Below are 23,058 nucleotides of genomic sequence, written 5' to 3'. Positions count from 1 at the left end.
GAGACTCTGTGTGATGATGAGAGGAGAATATACAGCAAGTTCCAAGCATGGCAACTGAAGACAAGGTAAGAGTCTTCAGACAAGGACCTCCAACCTGTCTTCTGTGACCACCGAGGGTCAGTACTCAGAAATGGGGTGTGTTTTGAAGGTACAATAAGGGCCTGAGCCCACTGACGCAGTTGTGTCCGCTTCTGTCCACTTTTCAGCATCTGTTACATTGATATGTAACTGGAAAGCGGACACAACTGCGTCAGTGGGCTCCGGCCCTTACTGTTCTGGGGGTGTGTTTTGAAGCTCTTGCAACAGTTCAGAATGGCTTAAAGGACCACTATTGCGAAAAAAAAAGTAGCAGTTAAAATCTGACAGAACCGACAGGTTTTGGGCCAGTCCATCTCCTCATGGAGGATTCAAAGGGTTTCCTTTGTTTTCAACAGCATTTCCTGAAGAGCAGTTTAACTGCCAAAACAGTAAAATACCAGCCAAACTCCCTACTCAATTGTACACTATTTTGTCAGTTAGACTTTGCAACTGCTGTTCAGGAAATGCTGTTGAAAACAAAGAAAACCCTGAGAATCCCCCATGAGGAGATGGACTGGCCCAAAACCTGACGGTTGTGTCAGATTTTAAAGGGAACCTTAGCTGAGAGGGATATGGATGTTTCCTTTTAAACAATACCAGTTGCTTGTCAGTCCTACTGAACTCCTTGACCAAAGTAGTGGCTGAATCCCACACCTGAAACAAGCATGCAGCTAATGCAGTCTGACTTCAGTCAGAGCACCTGATCTGCATGCTTGTTGGTAGGCAGTGGCTAAACGTATTAGAGACACAGGATCAGCAGAAGAGTCAGGCAACTGGTATTATTTTAAGGGGAAGAATCCATATCCTTCTCAGTTTACCTTTTTCGCAATAGTGGTCTTTTAATAACAAGCACTGTTAAGGTAGCCATACACTGGTCGATTTGCCATTAGATCGACCAGCTGACAGATCCCTATCTGATCGAATCTGATCAGAGAGGGATCGTATGGCTGTCTTTACTGCAAACAGATTGTGAATCGATTTCAGCCTGAAACCGATCACAATCTGTGGAGCCGCCGCTGCCGCCTGTCCCCCCCCCCCCCCCGTATACATTACCTGAAGCTGGCTCCGGGTCCTCTTCTCCGCGCTGCACCCCGTACCGCATCCCAGCATACACTGTGTCACTCCGTGACCAGGAAGTTCAAATAGAGCGCCCTCTATTTGAACTTCCTGGTCACTGGAGTGACACAGGAAGTTAATGTACGCTGGGATGGAAGCAAGAGCGGTGCAGCGCGGAGAAGATGCGGAGAAGATGCCCGGGAGCCAGCGTCAGGTAATGTATAACTGTATCGGATCGGCCGCCACTAGCGACGCACTGCCTACCCGCGGGCGATCGACGGAAGTAACCCGCACGGCGCAATCGACGGACCATTCCGATTTCCGAAAGAAATCGGATCGGCGGGTGCGTTTAGCGCGAACGATTGGCAGCAGATTCGATCCCAGTGATCGAATCTGCTGTCGAATCGGCGGCAAATCGGGCCAGTGTATGGCCAGCTTTACTTGTCTCTCATTTTATCTTCAGCCTTTCACGGGAGATTCAGTAGCCAGCAGCTATTTCAGGGGTGACTGACCTGATCAACCTGGTGCCCCCCCCCCCCCCCCCGCAGTCACCCTGTGCCTTGCGCTGTCCTTCCACGACCTTCCAGCCAGCACCAGCGACCCCCTTAAAGCTGGTCAGTTGTGGCCAGTCGGAGGCTGCCACGCATGTGCGGCCCCAAACCGCTCGCAACCTGATTGCGCTCTTTTGGTCAGCAGCGTTCTGCGCAGTAGTGATTTTCCCAGCTTTGAGGGGGTTGTCGCTGCTTGCTTGATTGTAGCAGAAGGATGGCGAGGGCACAGGATGACTGCAGGGGGCACTGCTGTGGCGATTGTTGCAACTCTGATTGGATTTCCAGGGCGATATTCTTAAGGTGGTCATACACTTATAGATTTGCAGCAGATTCGACCATCAGATAGATTTCTGTCAGATGCCTGTCAGGTCGAATTTGACAGGAAACTATCTGATGTGTGCCACACACTAGGAACAGATTTCCAATAGATTTCAGAATGAATCTAAATGCATTATTGGACCATTAGATCCAATGCAACTCTATGGGCCATAGATCTGCAACCAGCAGCAGATCGACCTAGATCTTTCATCCTGTAAGATAGATGAAATCGATTGAAATCGGCCGCAAATCAGTCGATCGATAGAATTGATAGAATCGATTTCTGATCGATTCAATAGAATCGATCGATGGCTGAAATCGACAAGTGTATGGGCCCCTTAACCTGTAAAGACCTGTAACACAGTATAATGTTTATAAAATGGATACACAACATACAAAACGGTCACAGGAAGGTTCAGTGAGTTTGGCCAGTGAGATGTACAGTATATGGCCTGGCATTAATTTGTGGATCTTTCACAAACTTTTTTTTTCGAGAAACAACATTATTTCTATATAAACTATCAATTTGTTAATGTTGCCCACAAAACTAATTGAAGTAGGTTACGATCTTCCTGTTCCCTAGATTGGGGTAGGGAGACAAATAGTGCCTGGCCTGGGGTGCCAATATGGCTAGAAACAGCCCTGATCCGTAGTATGTACAGCTTAAAGGGATTCTGAAGCGAAGAAAAATTCCTCTTTTAACTTTACAGTGCTCTTCAGCAATATGAGCAAAGATGAATCAACGCATCCGCGTGGATGAACGATGTATTTAACCCCCCAAAATCACCGGGGCAAAATCCTCCGGTACTTCCGGTTAGAGGCAGAGCTTTGTGCAGTAGCTCTGCCTCTGCTCCAGTCAATCTCCGCGGATCTCCGCCTCCTCCCACCCCTCTCAGTCTTCTTTCACTGAGAGGGGCGGGGAGAGGCGGCGATCAGCAGATTGGCTGTACTGGAGGCAGAGCTACAGCACAAAGCTCTGCCTCCCCTGGGCAGCAAAATCCACAACCTGGAAAGTGGTGGAATTTTGCCCCGGGATTTTGGGGGGTTAAATACATTGTTTAGCAGCGATTCATCTTTGCTCATATTGCTGTGCTATGCACTGCATAGCAAAATCGCGGCAATTATCGCTCCGCCGCGCGTTCGCGTTCCCGACAAAAGCGAATCGCGGTAGTGGAAATGACCTACCGCGATTCCTATGTTAAAAAGCAAACCGTAGCGATTGTAAAATCGCTAGCGGTTTGCGGTTTTGCGATTCAGCCAGCGCAAACGCGCTGGTGGAAAAGGGCCCTAAGTGAACATTTGTGGTTACCCACAATGCACTGCTACTAAATATGCAAATTACCCCTTTTCCCCCTTGGTAAGCCAAGCAAGCATCCAGAGCCGCTGGTGTATAGCAAGCATATAGCTTTAAATTTTACACAGTCATATCAAACCCACATGTAGACAGCCTGTTTCAGACTTTTCATCCTCATCAGTACATGGCAGGGATTGATACAGCTGTATGAGATAGGGCTTGGACCAGTACAACAGAGTAACCAAGCAGCTCAGGGTGACCCAAACCACTCGGAATGTATAGGGGGATAAAAGGGACCAAAAAGACCTCCTACTAAGAAAAGCAAAGCTTGATGTAATTTGCCTTCCTAATACAGAAGGAAATGTGCAATAATTCAGCTATAAGTGAACATTTGTGGTTACCCACAATGCACTGCTACTAAATATGCAAATTATTCCTTTTCACCCTTGATAAGTCAAGCAAGCCTATAGCTATAAGTTTTACACAGTCATATCAAACCCACATGTGACAGCCTGTTTCAGACTTTTAGTCCTCATCAGTACATTACTTAGTAAGCCAAGCAAGCATCCAGAGCCACTGGTGTATAGCAAGCATATAGCTTTAAATTTTACACAGTCATATCAAACCCACATGTAGACACCGTTTCAGACTTTTGGTCCTCATCAGTACATGGCAGAGATTGATACGGCTGTATGAGATAGGGCTTGGACCAGTACAACAGAGTAACCAAGCAGCTCAGGGTGACCCAAACTACTAAGAATGTATAGGATGATAAAAGAGACCAAAAAGCCCTCCTACTAAAAAAAGCAAAGCTTGGTGTAATTTTCCTTCTTAAAACAGAAGCAAATCTGCAATAATTCAGCTATAAGTGAACATTTGTGGTTACCCACAATGCACTGCTACTGAATATGCAAATTATCCCTCTTTGCCCTTGGTTTAATATGACACTACTTCTTGCTTGGACCAGCCCCTTCTTCTTGCTTGGACCAGCCCTGGGGGCAGGGCGCTACTTCTTCTTCTTGTTTGAAGGTTGAGGCACTTACTCTATTATATAATTACTATTCCCCCTCCAGGCCGCCATGGATAGTGGGGGAATGATATAATTCGGCTTCCAGCGATTGCTGGAGGTCGAATTATTGTGTTTTTTAAGCAACTTCGGCTCCGTCTTCTGACGGCGCCGACGTTACTCACTGAGCGCCGCTATAGACTGATTCCCATTACAGTCTATGGCGGCACTCGCTGCGCCCAAATCTAGCAGTGCTGAAAAGCACTGCTCCACGACCGCTTTGCAGTATTGGTTTTTTGACCCTGCATAGTTTGACATGCGAAAGCAAATGCATATTTGCATGAGCATTGCCTCATGAATAGTCAATTAGGCCAGATTTGCAAAGCCAGACTTGCTAGGGTTAAGCCTCCTTTCCACAGACTGTTGATAGGCAGTGAAATGCCTCTCAAACTCTCTCAACTGCTCACTGCTGCCTAGTAACTGCTTGTTGCTGCCTGATAACTGCTCGTTGCTGCCTGATAACTTCTTACTTGTGCCTGGTAACTGCTTGCTGAGCACACAGCTCAACAGTCCGTGGAAAGGAGGCATCAAACTTGGTCTTTGAGCACGCATACATTTTCTCATGCAAAGTACTTCTTCTTCTTGCTGGAAGGTTGAGGCCCTTATTCAATTATGAATAGCCAATTAGGCCAGATTTGCAAACCCAGACTTGCTAGGGTTAGGCCTCCTTTCCACGGACTGTTAATAGGCAGTGAAATGCCTCTCAAACTCTCTCAACTGCTCACTGCTGCCTAGTAACTGCTCACTGCTGCCTGGTAACTGCTCACTGCTGCCTAGTAACTGCTTGTTGCTGCCTGATAACTGCTTGTTGCTGCCTGATAACTTCTTACTTGTGCCTGGTAACTGCTTGCTGAGCACACAGCTCAACAGTCCGTGGAAAGGAGGCCTCAAACTTGGTCTTTGAGCACGCATACATTTTCTCCTGCAAAGTACTTCTTCTTCTTGCTGGACGGTTGAGGCACTTACTGAATTATATATATAGATTTTCAGTTATATAGCTTTTTTATACCATTGCATCAGACTGTCACAGTTGCAATTTTAAAACCACTCATAATGTCTTTTGAGCTATAAAACAAAGCAGAAATAATGACCTTTTGAACTTTCCTGCAGTAAAACATTATCTTAAAGCTGTCTCTCACTGTCTCTTAAGTGCTTCAGAAAACAGGACTGTATTCAATCCAGTGGGTCGAAGAGCTCAGAGAAGCACTTTTGCATACATAACTGCAATTTTTTTTTTCCGAGCCTTAAATATTTTAATCAGATTATGGTAGAACTAGTCTGATGTTGAAGATGATGCAGTCTAAACAGACTTAGTATGTCATTATGTGGATTTTTTTTGTTTTACTCAAACACATGGGGCTTGATTCACAAAAGAGTGCTAACTGTTAGCACAGCCGTTTTCACGCGAATTTTTGCGTTTGCGCGCGATCGTGAATTTCCGTGCGCAATTGAATGTTTTTGCGCGCAAACGCGAATTTTCTTGTGAAATCGTTATCATTTTCGTGTGAAAATTCGCATTTGTGCACGAAAACGATTTTGCACGAAAATTTGCATTCGCAAGCGAAACTGTTTAACCATTTAATGACACCCTAACGTATTAAAACGTCATGCTTTACCCTATTAACAGCAACATGACGTTTTAATACGTCGCGCGTTCCCGCCGCCGCTACCGCCGTGTGTGCGCCGCTACCGCCGTGCTGAGTGATTGGGGAAGAGGACCGAACAGTCCTCTACCCAATCGCAGTGCCTGGAGTGAATGGACGTGACCGCGAACAGCGGCTACGTCCATTCACAAAAACAGGAAATTGTTACTGTTCAATAAAGTGTAAAAAAAAAAAAAAGTGATCACTTCCTATAACGAAGTGTTCACTAGTGCCATCTTGTGGCCAAAAAGTATATTACACATACAAAATACAGACATACAAATCACATACACATCATTAATAAAATTACACTTACAACCCTCCCACCCAAAAAAAAAAAACACTTGTAAAAAAAATTCAGCTTAAAATAAATAAATAAATAAATAGTTTCCTTATGGACTCAGCTTTTTTTAATCTATATTTTATGGGGGAAAATTAATTTTAATTTATTACATTGGGGCTGGTAATTATGGCCAGAACAAAAAAAAAACAAAAACAGAAAAATAACACCTATATTTCAAAATAATATATTGTCGCCATACATTGTGATAGGGACATAATTTAAATGGTTTAATTATCGGGACAACTGGGTAAATAATATGTGCTTGTTTTATCCACAGGAGAATGTTTAATTTTAAAACTATAATGGCTAAAACCTGAGAAATAATGATTTTTTTCTTTTTTTTTGTTTTTTCTCATTAAAACACATTTAGAATAAAAATATTCTTAGCAAAATGTACTACTCACAGAAAGCCTAATTGGTGGCGAAAAAAACGAGGTATAGATCATTTTCTTGTGATAAGTAGTAATAAAGTTGTTAGGGAATAAAAGGGAGGAGCACTGACAAGTGAAAATTGCTCTGGTCCGTTAGTGTAAAAACCCTTGGGGGTGAACTGGTTAATTGCGCATGAAAATTCACGCGAAAACGGCCGTGCTAACAGTTAGCAATCTTTTGTGAATCAAGCCCATTATATTGCTAAATAAAATATGTGGTATGTTCTGTACTCTTTTAGGGGGGAAATCTCAGTAGCCAATAGATACAAACCCTCTAGTACCTTAAAAAGAACCAGAGGTGGGCAGATGGACACAGAGGCATGTTCTCTGCCTCATGACAATCCTCTGTGTCCCCACACCTCCGCTCTCTACCCCCCTCCCCCCCCCCCTGTGCTATATCCCCCCGAGTTTACTAACATTATCTGTCGCTATCTCGGAGGTACACATGTGGGAGAGGGATTTCCTGTTCCCTGCCGCACCTCCTGCCGCTCCCCCACCTCCCTGCACGCTATGAGAGACACACAGGCCTCAATTCACTAAGCTTTATCAAACACTTTATCAAACATTTGATAATTTACCTCATGGGTAAAATCTAATTTTGAGTAGAGTTGGGCCGAACCTCCGATTTTAGGTTCGCGAACCTGGTTCGCGAACTTCCGCGGAAGGTTCGGTTCGCGTTAAAGTTCGCGAACCGCAATAGACTTCAATGGGGATGCGAACTTTGAAAAAAAAAATAATTATGCTGGCCACAAAAGTGATGGAAAAGATGTTTCAAGGGGTCTAACACCTGGAGGGGGGCATGGCGGAGTGGGATACATGCCAAAAGTCCCGGGGAAAAATCTGGATTTGACGCAAAGCAGCGTTTTAAGGGCAGAAATCACATTGAATGCTAAATGACAGGCCTAAAGTGCTTTCAAACATCTTGCATGTGTATACATCAATCAGGTAGTGTAATTAAGGTACTGCTTCACACTGACACACCAAACTCACCGTGTAACGCACCGCAAACAGCTGTTTGTGTAGTGATGGCCGTGCTGGACTGGTGCGCACCATGGCGAGAGTGCAGGTTTTGGTGGCTTTACAGCCCATATAGTCGCCTGGCTGATGTAGCTGAATGACAGAACAGTGACTGTCCAGCTGATCAAATTTGGTCTGACCACAATGAGGTATGCAGTGGCGGGTTCACTGAACAGGTATACAGTGGCGGGTCCACTGAACAGAACAGGTATGCAGTGGCGGGTTCACTAAACAGAACAGGTATACAGTGGCGGGTTCACAGAACAGGTATGCAGTGGCAGGTTCACTGAACACAACAGGTATGCAGTGGCGGGTTCACTGAACAGGTATACAGTGGCGGGTCCACTGAACAGAACAGGTATGCAGTGGCGGGTTCACTAAACAGAACAGGTATACAGTGGCGGGTTCACTAAACAGAACAGGTATACAGTGGCGGGTTTACAGAACAGGTATGCAGTGGCAGGTTCACTGAACACAACAGGTATGCAGTGGCGGGTTCACTGAACAGGTATACAGTGGCGGGTCCACTGAACAGAACAGGTATGCAGTGGCGGGTTCACAGAACAGGTATGCAGTGGCAGGTTCACTGAACACAACAGGTATGCAGTGGCGGGTTCACTGAACAGGTATACAGTGGCGGGTTCACTAAACAGAACAGGTATACAGTGGCGGGTTCACAGAACAGGTATGCAGTGGCAGGTTCACTGAACACAACAGGTATGCAGTGGCGGGTTCACTGAACAGGTATACAGTGGCGGGTCCACTGAACAGAACAGGTATGCAGTGGCGGGTTCACTGAACAGGTATACAGTGGCGGGTCCACTGAACAGAACAGGTATGCAGTGGCGGGTTCACTGAACAGGTATGCAGTGGTGGGTTCACAGAACAGGTATGCAGTGGTGGGTTCACAGCACAGGTATGCAGTGGTGGGTTCAATGAACAGGTATACAGTGGCGGGTCCACTGAACAGAACAGGTATGCAGTGGCAGGTTCACTGAACAGGTATGCAGTGGTGGGTTCACAGCACAGGTATGCAGTGGTGGGTTCACAGAACAGGTATGCAGTGGTGGGTTCACAGCACAGGTATGCAGTGGTGGGTTCAATGAACAGGTATACAGTGGCGGGTCCACTGAACAGAACAGGTATGCAGTGGCAGGTTCACTGAACAGGTATGCAGTGGTGGGTTCACAGCACAGGTATGCAGTGGTGGGTTCACAGAACAGGTATGCAGTGGTGGGTTCACAGCACAGGTATGCAGTGGTGGGTTCACAGCACAGGTATGTAGTGGTGGGTTCACAGCACAGGTATGCAGTGGTGGGTTCACAGAACAGGTATGCAGCCAGACAGGAACAAGTTAAGCCTAACTAATCTTTCCCTGAGAGACAGTCTGCAGCAGCTCGCCCTACTCTCACTAACGCAGGCAGCACACGAGTGACCGTAATGGCCGCCGCTGCCTGCCTTATATAAGGGGGGGTGGGGCTCCAGGGGCTAGTGTAGCCTAATTGGCTACACTGGGCCTGCTGACTGTGATGTAGAGGGTCAAAGTTGACCCTCCATGTGCATTATGGGGCGAACCGAACTTCCGCAAAGGTTCGCCTGCGGGACGCTGAAGTTCGCATGGAACCGTTCGCAGGCGAACCGTTCGGCCCAACTCTAATTTTGAATTCACTAAAGTTTTATACAGTTATTGAACGTTTTATTGATAAAACATTCAATAAATATATAACACCTTAGAGAATTTCAAAATTAGATTTTACCCATGAGGTAAATTATCAAACGTTTGATAAAGTGTTTGATAAAGCTTCGTGAATTGAGGCCACAGTCTCTCAGTGCAGCGTCGTGACCCAGAGGTCACCAAAGTGAAAGTGGGTCGGTGCGGCCCACAGGAGTGGCGGGGAGCAGTGGTTTTTGCGGCTATCTGATGCACTCACCTTTAAAACACATGTAAACACATACTTATAAGATGTGCATTTCTCCCAGTGTGCAATGCCCCAAAAATTACTTTTTTCCTATGTTTCTGTCTCTTACAGTAAGCAGTACAAACTTGAAAGGTTTTGGACTTTTTGTATCTCCTTATGGGGAGTTCTCAGTTTTTCCTTAATTCTTTACAAAAGCACCCCCTGTGAAGGTATACACGTAATTCAGCCACTAGGAGAGTTGGGTAAAGCCGAAAAACAGCTCACCCTGCTCCTGCAAAAGTCCCGGCGGCATTAAGTACTATTCCCCCTCCGGGCCGCCGTGGTTAGTGGGGAAAGATGCAATCCGGCTTCCAGCTATTGCTGGCGGCCGAATGACAGTGTTTTTGTAGTAATTTGTGGTCCATCTTCTGTCAGCGTCCAAATTACTCCTCCCTATTCTTTCGGACACTGTTTTGGTAGTTGAACTGAGCAACTGCCATTCAGTAATGCTTTGAAAATTCCCTATTAACAGATGGACTAGTCCAAAACCTCTCAGATCTGTCAGATTTTAACTATGTATTGTAAGTGACAGCAACATAGGAAAAAACAATGTTATCATGAATTTTATTCTGGGTTAAATGTACAAATTGTACATATGAATTTAACGGTTTACATTTTTTTGCAACAATCATCCTTTAGGCTGCTTTCACAGTGGGACGTTACAGGCGCACGTTAGAGCAGCCTGTAACGCACCCCACCGCACAGCAATGAAAAATCAATGGGCTGTTCACAGTGCCCACGTTGCGTTACACAGTAACGCTGCACGTTCGTTTGAAGTACAGCATACTGTGCGTTCTTGCGACTTAAGCCTCGTTAGACTGTTTGCACATGATCAGTATGGGTGTTTTTTTTTATTTTGTGGGCGGAGAGGAGGTGGGAAGAGGCCGCTACGTAGCCAGGCACATGGCTACTTTATATTCACTGCACTTGCAGTGTTTACTTCCAGGAGCGGCCGCTTATAGGCTGGCGGGACCACGTGATGCGGAGAGCTCCGCTCACGTGGTCTCCGCAGCGTGTGCGACAGAGCAGGCGCACCAAGAGCTGCTTTTAACGCGGCTCTTGGTAGCGTCCTGCTCCAACACCACCAGGCGTTGCGTTAGGGGCACGTTATGCGATCTTAACGTGTCATCTAACGCAACGTCTTAGTGGGAAAGAAGCCTTAAGTGACAACTGAAGTGAGAGGTATATGGAGGCTGCCATATTTATTTCCTCTCAAACAATACCAGTTGCTTGGCAGCCCTTTTGGTCTGTTTGGCTGCATTAGTGTTCGAACAACACCAGAAACAAGCATGCAGCTAATCTTGTCAGATCTGACAATAATGTCAGAAACACCTGATCTGCTGCATGTTTGTACCGGGTCTATGGCTAAAAGTATTAGAGGCAGAGGATCAGCAGGGCTGCCCGGCAACTGGTATTACTTAAATGTAAATACATATGGCAGTCTTCATATACCTCTAGTTACAGTTAATATTAAGATCACAGCCAGGTGACAATGCTCTGAGATAGCATGCTGATTGCCCGGCGTTGCTCGGGTATGTATTTGGCTGGTGTTGACTCTGCATAATTTTTCTAGCCCTAACACACAATTACTCACTGACCAAGTTTGTGAGCTTTGCGGTCTTTGGTATCAATAATTTGCATTGAAATGAAAAAATATGATTGGCTGTTTGTGGCTCCACACCCTTTTCTGAATTTGAACCCCAGTCACCCAATAACCAACTGTACCAGGTTTGAGGCCTGTGCCATTAACAGTGCAAGAATGGTAGCAATTAAATATTCCCATTGAAAAGCAATAGGTGAAGTTTGATACACTTTTGTAGGCTCCACCCACTTTTCTGAATATTAATCCCAGTCACCCAGTGACCAACTGTGCAAAGTTTAAAAACCCTGCCATAAACAGTGTAAGAATAGCTGCAGTTTACATTTTCCCAGTGAAATTTGTATTTGTCTCCACCCATTGATGACCCGGCATTGCCCGTGTATGTATTTGGCTGGTGTTAGCTCCGGCCACTTTATAACCCTAACGGACAAACACTCAATTACCAAGTTTGTGAGCTTTGGGGTCCTTGGCATCAATAATTTGTATATTCCAATAGAAATTAAACAAATCAGATTGGCTGTTTGTGGCTTCACCCCCTCTCCAGCATTTGAACCCCAGTCACCCAATGACCAACTGTAGCAGGTTTGAGGCATCTGCTATTAACAGTGGAAAAATGGCAGCAATTGAAATTATCCACTTGAAAATCAACAGGTGAATTTTGATTGGCTATTATAGGTTCCACCCACTTCCCTGAATATTAATCTCAGTCACTTAGTGACCATCTGGGCAAAGTTTGGGAACCCTGCCATAAACAGTTTAAGAAGGGCTGCAGTTTACACTTTCCCAGTGAAATTTGTTTTTGGCATGACCAAGTTTGTGAGCTTTGGTGTCCTTGGCAATTTGGCATCAATAATTTGTATTTTCCCATGAAATGAAACCAATCTGATTCACTGTTTGTGGCTCTGTCCCCTTTTCTGAATTTGATCCCCTGTGACCCAATGACCAACTGTACCAGGTCTGAGGCTTGTGCCATTAACCGTGCAAGAATGGCAGCAATTGTAATTTTCTCCTTGAAAAGCGACATGTGATTTTTGATTGGCATTTTTAGGTTCCACCCACTTTTCTGAACATTAATCCCAGTCACCCAGTAAGCAGCTATGCTAAGTTTCAGAACCCTTCCATTAACAGTGAAGAAGGGCTGCAGTTTACAATTTCCCAGAAAAGTCTGTTTTAACTCCTCCCACTTTTTGTAACCTGGACACACAGTCACTACACAATGACCAAGTTTGTGAGCTTTTGGGTTCCTGGCATAAAATTGTGGTAATGGAAGCAGTTTATCCAGTAAAGAAATCTGGCTGTTTTTGGCTCCGCCCCTTTACTGAATTTGAACCCCAGACACTTAACGACCGACTGTAGCAGGTTTGAGGCCTCTGCCATTAAACAGTGTAAGAATGGCTGCGGTTGCAATATTCCCCTTGAAAATCAAAAGGTGAATTTTGATTGGCTGCTGTAGGCTCCACCCACTTTTCTGAATATTAGTCCCAGTCACCCAGTGGCCAACTGTGTCACGTTTGAGAACCCTGCCAATAACAGAATAGCTGAAATCAATCTAACAAATCTGATTGGCTGTTTGTGGCTCCACCCCTTTAGTGAATTTGGACCCCAGTCACCCAATGACTGACTGTATCAGGTTTGAGGCCTCTGCCACTAACAGTGTAAGAATGGTAGCAATGTGAATATTCCCCTTGAAAATCAATAGGTACATTTTGATTGGCTGTTGTAGGCTCCACCCACATTTCTGAATATTCATCCCAGTCACCCAGTGGCCAATTGTGTAAAGTTTGGGAACCCTGCAATGTAAAAAATGAAGTTGTTGGCACCGCCCACTTTTTCTAACCTTGACATACAGTCACTCAATCATCAAGTTTATCAGCTTTGGGGTCCTTGGTATCAATACTTTGTATATTCCCATTGAAAAACAAACAAATCTGGCTGTTTGTGGCTCCGCCCCTTCCTGAATTTGGACCCTAGTCACCCAGTGACCAACTGTACCAGGTTTGAGGCATCTGCTATTACCAGTATAAGAGAATGGTAGCAGATGAAACATTCCCTTTGAAAATCAAAAGGTGAATTTTTATTGGCTGTTGTAGGCTCCACCCACCTTCCAAAATCCTAATCTGTCACCCAATGACCAACTGTGCAAAGTTTGAGAACCCTGCTATTAACGGTGTAAGAATGGCTGCAGTTTATATTTTCCAGTGAAATTTGTTTTTAGCTCCGCCCACTTTTTGTAACCTTGACACACAGTCACCCAATGACCAAGTGTGTGAGTTTTCAGGTTCCTGGCATCAAAAATGTGTGATTTGAAGCAGTTTATCCACCAAGGAAATCTGATTGGCTGTATGTGGCCCCGCCCCTTTAGTGAATTTGGACCCCAGTCACCCACTGACTGACTGTAGCAAGTTTGAAGCCTCTGCCATTAAAAGTGTAAGAATAGCAGCAGTTTAAATATTCCTCTTGAAAATCAATAGGTGAATTTTGATCGGCTGTTGTAGGCTCCACCTATTTTCTTGAATCTTAATCGCATTCACCCAGTGACCAAGTGCGCCAAGTTTGAGAACCCTGCGATTAACAGTCTAAGAATGGCTGCAGTTTACATTTTACCATGTAAAATGAACGGCTGAAATTTGATTTGCTGTTTTATGCTCCGCCCCCTTTACTGGATTTGTAACCTCGGTCACCAAGTGACCAACTGTGCCAAGTGTGGGGACTCTGGCTTGATTACCGTGAGAATGGCAGCCTTTTACATTTTTTCCATTGACTTGAATGGGTGGAATCTGATTAGCTGTTTGTAGCTCCGCCCACATGTGCAGGGGGGCCGCGAGACCCCCAGAACATATCATCCCAGGTAGTAAGGGATCTGTGTACCAAGTTTCGTTCAAATCGGTCAAGCCGTTTTTGCGTGATCGCGGCACATACACACACACACACACACACACACACATACATACATCCGATTTTATATACCGTATATAGATTGCACAGCAAGCTCATGGTGAACCAGAACTCCTAGGACTGTGTAAAGGCTAAAAAGGACCAAAAAGCCTCCCTACTAAAATGCTGTGCACAACAGATGTAAATACCTTCTGCAAGTGTAGGCAATTTAAAATGGGGGGTGTAGTGGGAGAAATGGTCAATGACCCGGGCTGCATTCGGGGACCCTTTTTATCAGGTTGTGAACAAAAGGAGTCCACCCATCTCCTCTATTGTGTTTTGTTCTTATTAGGCTCCGGAAGAAGCTCCTCCCACTGGCAGCCTGGAGATCGTGTCGGTGTCAGAAGAGGAGGTGCCTGTGGTAGATATCGCTTTCTCCTACTTCAGATTCTTCCTGTCAAAAACAAAAGTGGAGCCTGGAGAAGACAAAGCAGGTACCATCAGTTCAGTTCAGTGCATCAAATGAACATGACATGATAGCTATGAGTGAATCACATGTGTCACTTGTGACCAGCAGATGGAGCTCTCAGCTAAGCTCCATGAAGCTTCCCCCTCCCCCCTACAAACAGCACAAATAAAAATTCCTTCATGTTTGGTTAGTGCTACGTTTATGCCCATTTGTGCTACAATCATTAAGATTTGTGCTGTTTTCATTTTAAAGATAATAGCACTTATTATTATTTCTGAAACGATACCACCACCCAGCCCCATTCAGATATGACACTGATATGGGTGGGTAGTGCCGTGCATGTGGTCATTTGTGCTGCAAAAATCAGCTTTCTATCTTCTATAGTTTTTGAGATATTCACATTTTTATAAAGGTCAAAAGTTCACTCAGCCCCCCACATTATTGCAAAGGCTGAGTGAACTTTTGACCTTTATAAAAACATGAATATCTCAAAAACTATAAAAGATAGAAAGATGATATTTGCAGCACAAATGAGCACATGCACAGCACTACCCACCCATACTGGTTTCATGTCTGTAGGTTTTTGCATAAGCATAATACAAAATTACGCCTAAGGGACATATTGGTACTGAATGGGATCAAAGTGTCAGATTTAGTCCGACACTTTGATCTGAGTAGTCTGGTGCCATGCCGGACAAGATCCGGTGGAGGCATCGGGGGGCATCACATGCAATTAAAGTGGACCTGAACTCTTGCACAGGACAGAAGGAAAATAGCATGTCTAACTCCCCCTCATCTGTGAGTAATCACAACTGTAATTTGATCTTTCAGCTGTGTCAGCTCAGAAATCTCCTGTGTCATGGCAAAGCAGCTAATTTGTAAACACGGGATGTTAACCCTATATCTGCTTGAACTGCTTCCATGAAAGCAGGAATTAGACAGGATGCAGTTTTATTTCAGGTTTTATCCCCGCCCCCGCGTATAGAGCACTGGTGTCAGTGGGGGTATATAGCTTCTTGCTGCCTCCTTAGCTCCGACACTCACAGACCTGCAGATCAGCAGCGATTCAAAGAGAGGAGAGCAGCACACAGTAACCGTGCAGCACACTTCACATACAGGAAATGACCTCACTTCCTCATCTGAAGTTTACGCTGTGGCCGCTGTGCCGCTCTCCTCATTGTACATGTTGCAGCTGATCTGAGGTCTGGGCGTGAGTGACAGGGAGGCAGCAGTGGCCATACAAGTCACAGAGAGGGCAGCATGCTGTATGTGGATGTGTGCTGGACACTGGACAGGTAGTAGTACCTCCAACTCCTCCCCCTATCCCCACAAACACAAAGTGCGTCCAATTTGTTCCAACCCCTATCTAAGCAGCCATTCTGTGCCCCCATCACTGTTACTTGTGAGGCGGCAGCACCATGGCCCCCTCCAATCACCATATGTCCCTGAGGTGAATTGTTTTGCACTGTTCATTAAAATTAAAGGCTACCTTAGCGCATTTCAAAATTAAAAAAATGGGGGAGCAGGCATGTGGATGAGGCTATCCTCATGCCCACCACTTCCCCTGTTCTACTCCGCCTCCTTCATTACGGTGTAATGTCCACCCCGGAGCTACTTCCAGGTTGGGAGGGTCGGTAAGCACTGTGCAGGTGCTGCCTGGCGATGCACAACCTTAAATCCTTCCTCCGCGGGGAGTGCTCTGTGCATGTGCACTACATAGGTGTGACTTAGTGTGCATGCTCACAGAGGGGGGCGAAGGAGAACGGGGGAAGTGGTGGGCATGAGGAGAACATCATACACATGTCTGCTCCCCCCGTTTTTCAATTTTAAAAGGGCTAAGGTATCTTTAACAGACTTACAAGGGCCAATCCCATTGGGTTAATCGCTTTAGATTCAGAAACTAGGTCTCGCTGTCAATTTGCCCATAGTAGCCCATATGTGGATTCATGATCTATGAACCGACTCGGTAAGAGGAGCGTTTTGACTCCAAAGGATTACCCACAGACATACAATTTCAATCGCTTTCCACCACGTGCATAACGGAGCACGACCGTAACTATAATAATATACTGAGAACACTGAAACTTAACCCTTAGCTGTATGCAGGGATCCGCACCTGATCTGTCCGTCCCTGATTCACGTATACGGGTTGTAGATACGAAGTATTATGGAACATTAGGTAACGCCTCGAAGGAGTAGTACATAACCGTTAAAAATTATTTGTAAACGTTTTAATAACAAAAATGCATTACACAGATTTACTCAAACAAATTAACGCATAAAGACACAGGTTAAAATAAAAGAATAAAATGAGAAAAGGTACTTAGCTGAATGCAGTCTTTGGGGATAAATGAATAAAATATTCCAGATTCAAATGGTAGGACATGAGATCAGAGTCCGTTTTAGGAAAAGACAGCCCACACAGGACAGATCGCATAAAAGGTTTAGCCGCAGCAGTCATTGTAGTCTTCCAACTTCCATCCACTAAGAAGGACCTTTTCCAGGCATGTGTTCTAGGCGGTCCGAACGCACGCTACATACTTTGTTGCTTTAAATTTTGTGTTTGGTCCTCCTAGAACGAATGCCTGGAAAAAGGTTCTCCATAAGGTGGCCACTAATGATCCAATATTTTTCATCCAGTCTTACAATTTATTTCTAATATAAGGAAACTGCCTATATTATCTATTCAATATATTCACTCAGTTTACCCTTCTACTACATAGATTCGGTAAGATTGGATGAAAAGGATCGGATCATTAGTGGCCACCTTAAGTCGATGAAATTTAGAAGACTACAATGGCTGCTGCGGCTGAACCTTTTTTGTGATCTGTCCTGTGTGGGCTGTCTTTTCCTAAAAAAGTGGGTGTTCCTACTCCCTGGAGAGCATGGGTGGGTCTCAGGTTGTATGAGCAGAAACGACACAGTTTATTAATAACCTTTGCCCTATCTTTCTGGACTGGCCTACAGCGAATCAAAGGGCAGATTTATCAATACCAAATATCGACAGATTAACATGTGGGTCAGCGAACGTTAAATAACTCGGTTTCCATAGCGGCTAGAATGCTATGATTTTAACAAGTTATTACCCCAGTTTTTAGAAACATGCTGATATATTTGCCTTCTGGCTGCGATAATCACCTCTCCAGTTATTAATAAATGTGATTTTCCCATTCTTCTGACTTCACTTTTTAGAGGGAGATCATAATCTGATCTGAATGAACAAGCCATTTGCCATTAGCACCTAGGCGTGAGGAGCTGCGTGTGAACTGCGCTATTCAGAGGGGTGAGGGGAGGAAAGAAATAAAAACCTTTCTGTGGTATATTTAAACTGAAAATGACAGTATAGCTGGACGATGTAAAAATCGGTCATGATTGCCAAGGCCGGTTCTAGACTTTTTGCTGCCTGAGGTAAACTTGTGAGGATGTGCCCAGAAATTCTCCACAGGTTTTCCTGCCTCACAGACCTCAGATCGCGACCCTCAGGCAGCGCCGCAGACAGTGCAGAGAGGACAGCAGCTCATAGCAGCGCCGCATATGCAGAAGTTATTACCTCTGGTGTAAGTGCTGCTATGGTAACCACTCTCCTTCCTTCCTGCAGTGCTGCGGGTCATAGAGGCAGGGAGGGGGGTGGGTGGGACACCGCCCTGACACCTGAGGAAGCGGCGTCACCTGGCATCATGGGCGGCCCGAGGCTGATGATTGTGCACGACTTTTCGTATCGTTCATGACAATATCCTTTAAAGGACATCCGAGGTGAAAATAACCTGATGAGAAAAATAGTTGTATCTATCCTCCTTCTCCTAAAAATGATTTTTTTTTTTTTTTTTTTTTTAGATATCCCACAGTTTTATTTTATATTTAAATCTAGTTTTTTAAGTTTTTACTGTTGCATTGTCTCTGCTCAATGACACCTTCATTAAAGCATGCCAGAGCTCAAATCTATGAATTATTGACCCTTATGTCTTTCCTGCTCCAGGAAGCCATTTACTGACAGGAAAGTGTTTTATGGCTGTAATTACTTATCAGTGAGGGTTATGCTATAGTCTGACCCAGTCTGCCCCGGTCCCGACCCGGACAGAAACTTTCTCTTTCATACCTGACATTTAAAGGATACCCGAGGTGACGTGTGACATGATGAGATAGACATGTGTATGTACAGTGCCTAGCACACAAATAACTGTGCTGTGTTCCGTTTTTTCTTTCTCTGCCTGAAAGAGTTAAATATCAGGTATGTAAGTGGCTGACTCAGTCCTGACTCAGACAGGAAGTGACTACAGTGTGACCATCACCAATAAGAAATTCCAACTATGAAACACTTTCCTAGCAAAAAATGGTTTCTGAGAGCAGGAAAGAGATAAACAGGGTCAATAGTTCATAGATTTTAGCTCTGGCATACGTCAATAAATGTGTCATTGAGCAAAAACAATAAAAACAGTTACAACTTAAAAAGTAGATTTCAACATAAAATAAAACTGTGGACTATCTTAAAAAGTCATTTTTAGGAGAAGGAGGATAGATACAATCGTTTATTTCATTAGCTTATTTTCACCTTGGGTTTCCTTTAACTCGTTCAGGCAGAGAAAGAAAAAAGGAACACAGCATAGTTATTTGTGTGCTAGGCACTGTACATACTGTACCCATGCCATGTCTATCACATCATGCCACCTCAGTCGTCCTTTAAGTATTCCCTTCTACTGTACATAATAACTTCACTAATATTTATCGGGACAGTTCTTTATTCACTTTGCTGCCTCCTTTTTCCCTGGCTCAAGGTGTGCTTTAGTATTCCAGTAAAATACAGTTTCGCTCATTGATGGCGCTCCTGTCACCTGCAGTGATCACATCACATTACAGGAGATTGCTGATGAGTTCTGCTGTGGATGAAGTGCTCCTCTGATTCCAGTTCTCTGCTTCTGTGCCGTATTCCCCATATGCTTCCTCTGCTCTGCTATTGTGATGAATGGCTGGCAATGGCTGCATTGATTTCCAGTCGGCCCGGCAGATGGGGATTATCCGCCGTCGCGGCCAAACCGTATGATGAAGCGATTTCCTAGTTTCTAGTGGAACCCCTGCTAATTCTCTGCGGGAAATCTAGCGAACGACACGTCCCTTCATGAATCTCCATCTTTTATTTTTGGATAAACACTTTATTTTCTGATTTTTCATCCTGTAAGCAGTCGAGGCCCTAATTCAGGCACGTATTTTCCTAACACCGGTTTTCTGAAACAAGAGGATAAACAAATGTCTTTAAAGGAAACATCCAAGCTGCCAAAAAAAAAAAAGGATCCACTTACCTGGGGCTTCCTGCAGCCTGTGGCAGCCGTCCCGTGCCCTCGCCGCAGCTCCGGGGGCTCCCGGTCTTCTCCGCTGGCGCACCTGACCTCGCCAGGTCGGGTTCCAGGTACCTGTGCAGTACCGTCCTGATGACGTCGGAGAGACCACGTGACCCGCGCGGTGGAGCGCAGAAGAAGCCGACCCGGAGAAGCCCGGGAACCACCGGAACTGCGGCGAGGGCACAGGACGGCTGCCCTGGGCTGGAGGAAGCCCCAGGTAAGCGGATCTTTTTTTGGGGGGCAGCTTGGACCATTACGTTCAAATATTTTGTTTCTACAACATAAATCTCCATAACTAAGGCTCCTGTCACACTATGGGCCTGATGCACTACACTGCCTTTTAGCTGCTAATCTACGACCGAAAGGCTATTTGTTACTTTTTATTTTTGAAATGTATATTTGATGTGCTTGCTGCACTGAGCACTTTATTCCCCTGACGAAGCCCCTCATTGAGGGAGTGAAACATGTAGGGTTGTTGGTGGAGTTTATTTATATGTAAGGCCGCACTGCACTGCTACCGCCAAAAACAGGCCTTCAGGGATCACCGGGTACTAATCCCCATCAGGCGGCAGGCCAAGCAGGAAGTGATGCTCATTTCCTGTTGGTGAATCCATGACGTGCACGGAAACCTATTGCTAAAATATGCCTCCGCGTATGAGCAACGTGTAAAACTGCAGCGGTCAGTTTAACGCACGTTGCCATAGACTTACACGACTTCAGGACCAACGCAGGTTGCCGCCGTAGCCGCACGGTAATGTAGAAATGCGCTTGCGTTTGGGTATTTCCGGCACACCGCACCGCACCACAGGCAATATGAACTTCCTCAATCCCCACAGACTTACATTGCCCTAGCGGTAGGCTGTGGCACTAGTGTGAAAGGGCCCTCAGTCAACTGGTACTAATAGCAAGCAATCGAGTGGTTTGATCTCATAGGCCTCTAGAGCCATATGCTTACTTGTACCTGTATACTCCAGTCCTGCACCGTTTGTCCGCTCGGCCTGCTGTTGTTGCCTGCGGTTACCTGCTTCCAATGGTCAGGATACTGGATCAAACGTGCCTCACATTGTTGGCATGCCAGTAATCCGTCAATGCATTCCGACATCCCTCTGTCTTCGTCAGGACCTGATAAGTGAATTGTCTTCAGATGTAATCTTGTGGTCATTTTTTTCCGACTCGTGAATTTAACCGCCTAACGACCACGTCACACCGATGGGCGTGAACGCAGCAGCTCCCCCAGGACCGCCTAACGCTGATTGGCGTCAAGTCCTGGGGGCGTGTTTTGCTGGAGATGCACGCATCCTCGCTCCGTTCCTTCATCAGTCTCCCAGCGGCGATTGTGTCTATTTACAATGTACAGCGCTGTGATCTAAGGCAGCGCTGTACTGGGGACAGCCATGACCCTCGGCTGTCCCCCTGGGAGGCTCAGAGAGAGAGAGGCTGATGTCTATGAGAGCCGAACGGGGTGATTGGCTGGCGGGGGGACGGAGGGTGGAAAATGAAATATATAAAAAATGCAAACATTTATTTAAATAAACAAACCAAATAAAAACAAATAAATAAATAAACAAACACAGGAGCAGCGATCAGAGTCCACCAACAGAAAGCTCTGTTGGTGGACAGAAAGGGGGGGGGGGGGGAAATCACTTGTGTGCTGAGTTATACAGCCCTGCAGGGAACCCTTAAAGCTGCAGTGGCCGTGGATTGTACAAAAAATAGCCTGGTCACTAGGGGGGTATAAGCCTACGGTCCTTAAGAGGTTAAGGTAATGCTCTATTGGAGAGCCCATTTTCTTGGTTGCTTTGCTGTAGTGTGTGATCGGAGATGGATTTTAAGGATCAGTACACAGCAGGCATTCGAATGGGCACTTATAGCCCACATTATCGACTCACCCTCAGTCCACCATTGTGGGTTGTTGTTTGTTTGTTTTTAAGCAATGTACACATGCTCAACAAAAGTCATTTGAAATGTCCATCAAACAACAGATTTTAATGTATCGCAAGTTTATCGTTTAAAAAAATTTAGCCAAATGAAAACAATGAGGGACTGATATTGGGCGTTTTGCCTGATCCATCCGGTGGATCAACTCAGACAACTGTTGAGCAGATATCGTGCAGTCGTCCACGTGTGTACAATGTCGTTAAAACTCATTGATTGTCTTTGTCACCGGTAAAGTTGTTTACGCAATGTTGGTTGTTTGTTGTGCCATTTTTTGAGCCTGTGCAAAGTCCATATGGGAGATTCCACAGAAGATCATGGCTTAAATCCTGTGGCACATCTAGAAAAATAGACAGGTACACTACTAATGAATCAACCAGGCATTGTGGTGGCAAACATGGGCCAGCAGTGGTGAGAGAAGAAGCCGTACTAGGTGACAGCAGCATTAGGAAGAAAGAGTTTGAGTACCTGCAGACGTACAAGGGCCTGAATGAGGAACTAGAGGGCATCTGGAAAGTGAAGGCCAAGGTGGTCCCATTTGTGTTGGTAGGAGCAATGGAGGTGGTGACTCCTAAGGCTGGAGCGTTGACTTCAAGAGAACTCAGGAACAACATCGGAGCTCTCTGTCCAGTGGTGGGAAGAGACTAGACATGTGGACAGACAAGGCAAGATATATACTTTTTCTGCTCCTAAGCCAACTTTCTTGAAGCTCCTATTCCATGTACGACACGACCCTCCTAATCCTTGTGCTGCCCCCTCTTCCAGTTCTACAATTTATTTACAGCAGCCCCCTTCATTTATATACAAATCCCTTGGGCAGCAGCTGCCCATTCCCATGTGTTTCTCCTTATTTACAACCTTAGTATTCTATTTGCAACCTCTTCTTTAATATGCAGCAATCCCTATTCCATGTTCAGCTGCCCCTTAACCACTTGCCACCCAAGGCCCTGACCTTTGTGGCCTGTCCACAAATCTGATCCTGTGGGCAGAACCCACAAACTCTCAAGTCTCCAGTAGCGTAAACAAGCATACTGAGGAGGACATAAATATCACCCACTCATGGGGGCTGAAAAGGTCTCTCTCTCTATCTAT

At 45.3% G+C, this 23,058-nt stretch overlaps 1 protein-coding gene across 4 annotated transcripts in view; it reads left to right on the top strand.

Annotated features, from left to right (window-relative positions):
- The first annotated feature begins 1,320 nt into the window (after positions 1-1,320).
- TMPRSS3 (transmembrane serine protease 3) overlaps positions 1,321-23,058 on the top strand; it is a 114,075-nt gene continuing 92,337 nt past the window's right edge. For all 4 annotated transcript variants that reach the window (XM_068270728.1, XM_068270726.1, XM_068270727.1 and 1 more), the window contains exons 1-2: positions 1,321-1,348; positions 14,582-14,723. In XM_068270728.1, coding sequence (XP_068126829.1) covers positions 1,328-1,348; positions 14,582-14,723 — 163 coding nt within the window. In that variant the 5' untranslated portion in view covers positions 1,321-1,327. The remainder of the gene's footprint in view (positions 1,349-14,581; positions 14,724-23,058) is intronic.

Source organism: Hyperolius riggenbachi, chromosome 2, assembly GCF_040937935.1.
Source record: "Hyperolius riggenbachi isolate aHypRig1 chromosome 2, aHypRig1.pri, whole genome shotgun sequence".
Lineage (NCBI taxonomy): Eukaryota > Metazoa > Chordata > Amphibia > Anura > Hyperoliidae > Hyperolius > Hyperolius riggenbachi.
This window is presented reverse-complemented; position numbering and strand designations above follow the sequence as displayed.